The sequence below is a fragment of the Apostichopus japonicus genome, chromosome 3 (assembly GCF_037975245.1).
Source record: "Apostichopus japonicus isolate 1M-3 chromosome 3, ASM3797524v1, whole genome shotgun sequence".
NCBI lineage: Eukaryota > Metazoa > Echinodermata > Holothuroidea > Aspidochirotida > Stichopodidae > Apostichopus > Apostichopus japonicus.
Genome location: NC_092563.1, coordinates 15855285 through 15865253, shown reverse-complemented (window position 1 = coordinate 15865253; position 9969 = coordinate 15855285). Strand labels below are relative to the sequence as shown.

Here is a 9969-nt window from a genome sequence, read left to right as displayed (position 1 = left end):
GCCAAATTGAATTTAATGTGTTTTGAATTTTCTGTTATTGGAACACAGAATATATTCCTACTTGAATATACTTGCAAGGTTGTGTATATGTGTCTAACTTAAAGGGTTATTCCTGTGGCAGAAATTTTGCACTTACATGGAAGAGAAAGAAGTAGTCCACAATGTTATTTGTAGAAGTTCATCTCAATGTCTTGTTCAAAGTCTAGATACTGGTTTTGTTTAAATATGATAACTATGTTTACCTTTTTTAATCCTGGAGTAACAGAGGGGATCGTGGTGGGTGACATTTGATGACATCACGACAGATGCTCTTCAAAAGAACTACCTTCCCTATTATAATATTGCTCCAGTTGATTTATCTTTAAAATGTGCCAAAGCCTACGTTTAGAAAGATTGTTCACGGTTGCCAATGTTCTCTGCATATAAAATTTCATCCCTAAACCTGCATATGGTTGAAGGAATATTATTTCCTTCAATTAAAAATGATTTTTATTTTAAAATTATAACGAAAACAAAACCAAGAATATTTGGTCAGCAAAATTGCAAAGATGGCATCCACTAATTCTCCAATTGCCAGATGCATTTATAAACTTGCACCAAAATTTGAAATTGTACCTCGTATCAGCGGGGTTTGATCTAGAGATGATAGTAAACTAATCCATCAGTTTGGTTAAACAATGAACTTCAGTCCGACCGCATTATTCCTTTAAGCGACTTGCATGACACAAAAACCAACCCAATTTCGCATGAATTTATTGAACTTTCTCTAAGTAGCAACTTCACAATATGTACACTGTACACTATACAATTAATATAGCCTATATCCTATACAAAGAGAATTCACGTGACACGTGATCAAATATTGAATGAACCACAGAATGTCAACAGACTCTAAAAACAAACGGGTTTCATTCTTCTGTATAAGGTTGGTCTCTTGTAGTAAATGAACAAAGGTAAACGTCAAATTAAAATTGCTCTATCTCTCTACGTCTTTCTCGATGTTGTTTATCGGTTTCGTCTCCTTGTAGGCCTATATATATATTTCTCACGCAGTGCTATATACACCTGTATAACAGTGTAAAAAAGAAGAGTCCACCTTAGATTGTGTGAGAGATAATCCGCTTTCAAAGGAACGGTCAATTTCACGTCATTTTGGTCAATGTCCACGTAAACATTATCCGTGTGCAGCAGAACGAGAAATTAATAACCACACTGGGAGACCATACGCGCTGATGTAATGCGTGCGCTGAGATAATATGGAGTAGATTTTCTGAGACTGAAATTAAATAGGAACAGAGTTAAAATGAAAAGACTTGAGCATATTTGTAGGTATTGAATTTAAACTTATGTTGAAAGCATTTCTACCTTAGTAAGTCGTAGAGAGTATCGAGTTTGACCGTTCAAGATATAAAATAAAAGCGGTGAAGCAAGGCTACGAAGGAAAGCTTTAAATCACGCTAACCCAGTCGCGTAAAAGAGGTTGATTACCTCCATGATTATACTATACTATATAGGAGTCTCTACACGCCTGTTGGTATTTCATTCTACGGTACAGAGCACATCATACATAGGCTGCATACAAGCCATATACGGTGTTGACTCCCGTTTGCTGTCGAATAGTAAAGCGACTGACGGGCGATAACGATTTTTGGAAGAGTATTACTTAAGGTAAGATTTGTTTATTTGTTATTGCAAATTATGGAATAATTGAAGTCAAATCTTTAGATGTATTTAGATTTATTGGGATGAGACGGGGAATGGTGAGGTGGTGGTGGTGGGGGGGGGGGGTGGTTGGTCTCTATGGATATACAGTATCGTACTGTAGACTACTTACAATGTAAGACAGATGTTAGGGTAAGGTATGGTAATTGCCGGACAGTCTGTATACGTTCAGAATGGTTATATTCTATGCAACCAATAATTGACTGATTCATGATAGATTGTTGATTCGCATAATCGGCCTATATAGTAGAGTCAAAACAAAATACTGTTACTGAGCACAAATTCTCAACCAGAAACTTCGTCGCAGAAAAAGAAAACGTGACCAGTTATATAGCCTATGGGTAAACAGACGATACAAAGTATTCGGAACTTGCACAATGAGAGGTAGTCGGAATATGTCTCAGTGGTGTTCACAAAGGGGTGGGGTGGAACCCCCCCCCCACCCCACTTCCATAACTTCAGTCGGCGGATTTTGTTTTAATTTTAAGCTATTTATTAACACAACCTTTGCGGGTTAATTCTTACTTATCGATCAAATTTATACTCTAATTATGCCTGAGATTGCGATGTTTGACATAAATTGTTTATTTCTGGGGGAGGCACAGGCCTCCTACATAGAATTTGCTTTCAACGACCCCACAGTTACATCTCTCACTCGTCAAACTTTTCGATCCGCATACAACCCGCCTATAAAGGTTCATGCTCCTACCTAACTCAAGTTGGACTTTGCCTCCCCTCAGCGCCACCCCCATTTCCTTTGACATCCTGTGTACGTCACTGTTATGTCGGTCCTTCTGCACTTCGACGATAGCCGACGCTTCTTTGGTGCCGATCTAACAAAATTAATCAGTTTTTAATGATAAATCAATGCCTGGAGTATCATTGTCGTATGAAATATTGTTGAAACCAACTCAAGAGACCGAAAAAACGCAATGATCTCATGGAACGCCAAATGGATCACTAGATATGACGATGTAGCCATTCCTATATACTGAAAGATACCACCATACATAGTATTTCTTAGCTTTCTGTACATAGCGAGCATGATATGTGATTCGACACAGAAAATACCATATAAATGAATACTACTAACCCACTATGTACATTCAACAACGCTATGTTACTTGCGTAATAGGCTTGTACATGTATGTCAACAAGCATATTTCTGAAAACCCCATGTCAATAAGTCACGTGATTTTCCTCGGGGTTGCTGATTAGACACTTATGTATCTTATTTACATGAGAGAGAGAGGTAGAATGATAGATAACTGTCTTCGCTGCAAGTTGCTGACATATGCTCACTAATTGCCGTGTATGTACGAGTAACTGAACACTGATGAACTACTTATCAACTTTAAAATAAAGACACTACGGCTAAATATAGACGTAACCTAAATCCATTTATAAAGACACAGGTAACTATATACTACACTTATGGCTTGTGAACAGAATTAATGTCACGGGGAACTTGGCGCAATAAGAGGACCGTGAAAATATGACTGTGAAGGCCGAGGGGGCGAGGCGAAAAATTGGATAAAGAAAGTTGCATTCGTATTTTTATAACATAGGCCTACTTAAGGAATAACGAAAAGTGCAGCCCAAAAATGGGAAGGGGGGGGGGGGCTGAGGTACAGACCTGGTTCTCGAAGCAATTTTCTCGGGAACACAGATCATGATTTCAGGAATCCAATGACCCATAAATGTGATCTCTGTTATATATTCCTCTAATGAATCACAATTTTGGGAAGGCGTGGACATATTTCTCAAGTTTGTTTTACTTAATTTGTATATCATAAAAACAGATGCCATTCAAATTATCATCATTAACCCTATATGTGTAGTATCAATGTGCAATCGAATATCTCAAAACAGTTAAACAAATGGGATTGGCTTTCAGTTTGTGTTGTACCATGGAGGTAAAAACAGACTTTTACCTCCATGGTTGTACTATGTAGGCAAGTTTAACATTATGGAACGATTAATGGTTACAATGCCTTTGGCGTAATGCCTTTAACCACATGGAGGCAAATTACGATGGAATATTTGTTGGAGAAACGCTTAAAACAAGAATAGCTTGTTACTATATATCAGGAAAGGTAAACTACCCCTATAATATTTCTCTATCGATCGCTCCATCCATATTATTCCTTCAAGCGTGATCCAGGCTGATATATGCTAAACTTCACCAGTTTATCTTTATTTGTTTATTTCGCAGAATGGGTATCGATTTGGACCGATTCGAAGGAACCGTCAAAGACGGCTTGCTTTGTTCCATCTGTCGCGATGTTTTGGAGGATCCCTTACAAGCACCTTGTGAGCATGCGTTCTGTTCGACTTGTATACGTGGATGGCTCGTCCACGAGAGATTTTGTCCAGAGGACAGACAGGTAGGTTCAGTTTGACGAACATACTGCAAAGTGATGTTAATTTTTAGTAATATTGTTCGTTCAAATTTGATGCTAAACGTTACACATGTCACTCTACGAGGAACTTTCAATCTGCAGGTCATAAAAAGAAATAATAAGTTATACATCATCGTTACATCTACTGGAAAAAGAACCGTTAATTGATATGTAGAATTAACCACTATGTCATGCCCTTTGGTGCCTACCAAGCCCACCCGCATCCCCTCTGCCTGTCTTAAACTTATGTCAGGTAGGCCTATAATGAATGCGATAATCCGTTAAGCTCGAATTCTAAGAAAGGCTCCCCCCCCCCCAGTATTCATGGTCGTATATATGTAACAGCGAATCTACAGTCCATTTGACCTCCTCCCCTACCGTTCCCCCTAACCACGCACACCTCCCCTTGTATTCTTGGTTCACCCCCCCCCCTCTCTGGGATTTATGTAGCAAGGAGGTGTACAATATATATGGTATTGGATCAATTTGACGAGTATATACTGTACGTTTGCTAGGTTTTGTCTTAACAGATGTACTTCATCAGTAGTTTTCAAGATATCGGAAAGATACCACTTACCACTTACTTACGTTTAAATCTTACGAGAAAATGGAACATCATTAGAAAAATTTGGCATAGGTAGTTAAACCGTGGTCCATGATGAGGAGATGACAAAAACGAAACAAAAATGATAAAGAAATCAATAAAATAAAATAAGAAACAACTTTCGACAAAGCTCAAGTGACCTTCGAAAATGTCCCTTTGTGTTATTGTCATATCTTACATGTTGTTTATAAAGTTTTTTCAACTTTTCTAAATATAGGGCAAAGGTTTCCTTTTCTAAGATCGCTCTTCCTTTTGTAACTGCTGATAGAATGACCCTCGGGTAGTGACCGCTTGACCATCTGTCCAAGGTCAAGTTTAGTCAGATCGTCGCCCCTCAGCCCAACGGGCATGGCGTACAACCGGCTTCCTACAACTGTTAAAACGATACCCACATGCGATCAATGAAATATAGGTCAAGTTCGCAAGGTCTTGTTTTGCCCTTTTCTTTTATTGAGTCGACCAGTTTATTAACGCATTTGTCGCTATTCATTTTTAAAAAGAGGGCGCTGCTGCATGACAGTTGAAATCAGAGCCCGGCTCTCTGGTTGAGATTACGCCAAGCTCTCATGTCATGAAACGAAGAATGCTGACACTACACGAGCAGCCCAATTAGATTAACAAAAGAGGACTGACCACTGCACAGCCATTGGGTTGAACATGGGTCAAGCTGACGAGGGTATATTGACCAAGCCATGCGCAGGATAAGTAATGTTTCGGACACGTAATGCGGTCAAAAATCCCTAAAGTCAAAGTCAACTTCTGTTAGGTGTGGAAGTAGTCGTTATGTCAGATATTTCTATGTATCTTGAAAATTTCAAAGGGCATCCCAAATTTAGAATGCATGGCAGGTATTTGTATCTCTCTCTCTCTTTATCCTTTAGAAGATGTTAAAGGTCATCAGTTATGACCACCAAATACGTCATGAAAGTCCAATGAATTGATACTCGTGTTCTAGATTCAACAATCAAATTATACGGCCATCCTCATAGATAACATTTTCCGCAATCAGATATTTAATTTTCTAGTTTGAACAGTTGAACAATCCTCGACTTCAATGAAGGGTTTACAGAAACACAAATATCCAGGACAAAGCTTTGCAAACTTTACAATGGTTTTGCTATGTTATAACAATACCAGTTATTGCGGCAAATACTGATTGGCTATAACTATATCGATGTCCTATACTCTCTGTATTAAGTCTCCTTCTCATTCCTGGTCCTCATTCAGTGTGTTTTACCAAGTAATATATATATACAGTGACGGAGCTACGGGGGGGGGGAGGAGGCATGATTTCCACTCCCCCCCCCCGTCGCCCCAATCTGATCTGCTACTTATATACTGTATAACGAGTCTAATTGTTTGTATTAGAAACAGCTTCCAATGCATTGAATTAATGCCCCTAAAAATATGCCTTGCCACCTAATTGCCACCAGATTGCCTTGGTTGGTGCCGCCACTGTATATGTATATAATCTCTTGACGTTTTACATTTATCTTCCTTTTCTATTCCTCTTCTCACATTATTTTACATTTATTTTTATTAATTTTTATCTTTTAGCCTCTCTCTGATTCTGATCTTCGACCCATCTTTCGATACATGCGTAATGATCTTCAGTGTCTCCTGATCCATTGTATTAACCATGACAACGGTTGTGACACCGTTCAGACACTTGAACAAATATCCTACCACGAAAACCAGTGCAGTTTAGGACAGATCCAGTGTCCTAACCATTCCAAGGGTTGTTCACTTGTTCTTGCAAGACATCACTTGAACAATCATTTGTCGACGTGCGAATTTCGGTCGAGTCTTTGTGGCGGTGGATGCGGCTACAGCGTGCTGGATTCGGAAAGGGAAAGTCATAGTTGTATATCAGAACTTAGGACGGAGTTGGACATTCTACGATCTGAAATGGTTTGCAAAGTAGAGGAAATTCGGCAGGATTTCAAAACACGCTTGGACTATCAACGTGCCGATATGGTGGAACAGAAGAGCGTATTTCAATCGCAACTGGATCAGTTCAAAAGTAAATCAAATATTGATAAAAGAATAAAGATTTCTGTCCGACAAAAAAAAAATTCTCTAAATTGACTTAATAAGAAACACATCCAGCCATAATCCTTGTCTTATGTGATATAGAGCTCTTTGCAATGAACAACTTCAAAAATATCGAAACAGACGCGTAGTGTATGTGAACAAGAATATTGGTTAAAATAGTGTAAATATAGGAACACGACATGCTACATATTCTTCTGTTTGGGTGAGACATGGTGGGTGATACACGTCTGAGGGGATGAGGGGCGGGGAGGGGGGGTTCCCCTGAAAAAATCAAAGTTGTATAAACAAATGAAAAAAATAAAAACTGCGCTCACTCGTTGAAAACAGGTTTAACAGGTTAAATTTTAGTGTATAACCGATTAACATACCTGCTTATTCTTTTTCATTGTGAACCAGTTGACCGGTAAATAGTTTTTCCCCTGGAAAATCAAATTACTCAAAAAAGCACTAGAAGCGAAAAAGGTGTGCTCTCTCGTTAGAAAAAAACAACGTTTAACCGGTTAACTTGCCTTTCTTGACGAGGCCTCCGTCAGCTGGAGGGCCTCCATGGATTAAGTGAAAAGTTTTTCCATGTGTGAATGCTGAATCAAAGTATAAGTACTCTTAATTATCTATTTTAAAAAAGGTTCAATTCAGGCCTCGACAGTTATTTCCAAAAATACTCGCCATTTGGCGACCGTGACTAAATTTCTTCTAGTCAAAGCTCAAAATTCACTCGCCGCTATGAAAGCTGTTCAAGTCTCCATAGTACAGATCTGCAAACATCAATACTTTCTGTGAACCAAGGTTAGGCAGATACATGGTGCTTAATTGCACATTGGAAAATTATATTTCTGTACATTATGGAATTTAAACTGTGTCCACCAAAAGTATAAGTGATGAACAAAGTAAAACATGTCGCAGAATCATTAATACGCAGCTAGGCCATATTTTGTCTCAAACAATTCCAAAGAACATCGGCAAAAAATACCTTCGACGGTAGTTTGGCTTCTGCAGGGCTCCACTAGCATAATAAGGCATATACTAGCTATGTGTGCGCGAGTAAGCCTATAAAAAGTACCTCAATGCAACTTTTTGGCCGCTACTCTATAAGAGACTTCGTACATATTCTAATGTTTTGGAGAAATTTGTTTCCAAGAAATAACACAAAGCCAAATGTTTGAATTTTAACTGTTGTTAGCCTTGTTAAAATAAACTTAAATTTTTTCTTTAACTGTTTTTTTTTCTTTTGAAAATGTTAGTGGGGACTCAAAGAACTTGTAGCCCAGGGGCCTACATAATATTAATCCGACTCTGGTTTGACGTATAGTTAAACAACGCCTAACCTTCATTTTAACCTTCATTTGTTGTTTTCTTCTTTTGTCCTGCAGGTGTTACAAGTCAATTACAACACGAGATAAGAGTACTGCACGCTTTGGAAACCAAACGACGGCGAGATTTAGAACGTCTGGAAATTGAGAAGAAAGATATCATTTCAACTCTCCTCAGCGCTTTAACGGATAACAAAGATGACTTGGGGGCATAACAAGGGGTAGGAGGGGGACAGAGGGGGGAGGGGATGTGTCTTTAGTCACTCACTGTCTGTCTAGCCTTAGGTATTTATAAGCGAGACTCACTGGAGAAGGTGATAAGGGGGAAGAGAGGCAGTTAATAGAGGTATAGGTCAGTGGAGGGGGAGGGAGAAAATGGAGGGAGGCGAGGGTGGGGGAGGGAGGGAGGGACGAAGGGAGGGAAGGAAGGGAGGGTAAGTTATGATTCTGCTTCTAGTTACATATAGGCTATTCTTTGTTTCAGATATTTCTGCTTGTCTATCCCGTCATGGGACACTCCTGGGAATATATTAGTATATTTAACAAAGTTTGAAATTAAACGTTATTAATACTGACTCCCTCCCCCTCCTCTTCTCCCCTCCCCCTCCTCCCCATAGTATAGACAAACTTCAACAAGCAATGCAAGCATGCTACAACCATGTTGAAAGCCCTTTCCTTCATAGGTAAATGCTGTCTCTAATTATCAATTTTAAAAAATATTCTGGAGGGCTCCAGAAAAGTTTAAAAAGATAAAAATGTGGGAGGAAAATGACCACAGATTGTTGAAACACCATTAATATATATATATATATATATATATATATATATATATATATATATTTATATATAAACATATATATATATATATATATATATATATATATATACATATACTTAAAATATATATCGTCATTCGTACTCTGTTTGGTTTCCAGTAACTGTTTCGTTTGTCATGTCACTTGTCCCGGGTCACCCCCTGTTTCAGCCTCCCACCACCACCCACCCACCCCACCACCCACCCACCCCCCCGGCCTCACACCCGATTACATGATTATACATTCAGTTATCTACGAATTACGGTATCCAAACATTTTTACTTCTCTATATGATGATAAGTCAAACAGCGAACTTTTCCCAGAACAGTAACTATTACTGTAGAACCCTTTTCGTTAGCATGTTGTGACGTTTTGATGACGTGAGGTTACGTCATGTCACGTGTAACGATAACTCCTATGGGGCTAGTGCACATGGGGGTCTTTCACAAGAAAACACTATAAATGTTGATACTTCTTTGTTACATTCAATTCTGATTGGTGATCAATCATAATGGATACCAAAAAGTCACAGTTTTATAACTGTCTATTTTTGTCACCGAAAACGAGAAATATTTTTCTGTACTTGTATAGATTCCCTTTATGTCCATAAAGGGACTTTAGAGGCTCATGGGAGAGGAATCTTTAAAAAAAAAGTGATATCGCTCAATAAAGAAGAAGAAGAAGAAATTTACTGAATTTGTTCTGTATCATTCCGTAATATTTCTTCTTGTGAATTTGTAATCATTTGCCAAAAGACACTTTTTTTTAGAATAAGCCAATTTCTCTTGCGTTTAAGAGCTGCTTGTATGATCATAAAATGTAAGTATTCGAAATACAATCGCAATTTTAATAGTAGCCATTACCAAGAAACGTATATCAAATAACCTGAAAAAAAAACAGGATGTGCCAGATACTATTTCGTAGAGGAGATAGTGACATTTCAAATTTTAATTAACATCCAATGAACAGAAAATAGTCTAAGATATAATAAAGCGATTTTGATCTTGCAATCTGTGACATCAGCATTACAAGATTCCCCCCCCCCCTTTCTGTTCGAGTAA

At 38.3% G+C, this 9969-nt stretch overlaps 1 protein-coding gene across 1 annotated transcript; it reads left to right on the top strand.

Moving 5' to 3' along the window:
- Positions 1–753: 753 nt before the first annotated feature.
- On the top strand, positions 754–8308 carry LOC139964756 (E3 ubiquitin-protein ligase NRDP1-like). Its single transcript, XM_071966702.1, has 4 exons — positions 754–1668; positions 3938–4109; positions 6286–6751; positions 8154–8308. The coding sequence occupies exons 2-4, from the start codon at positions 3939–3941 to the stop codon at positions 8306–8308; spliced, it is 792 nt and encodes a 263-aa protein (XP_071822803.1). The 5' UTR covers positions 754–1668; position 3938.
- Positions 8309–9969: the final 1661 nt, after the last annotated feature.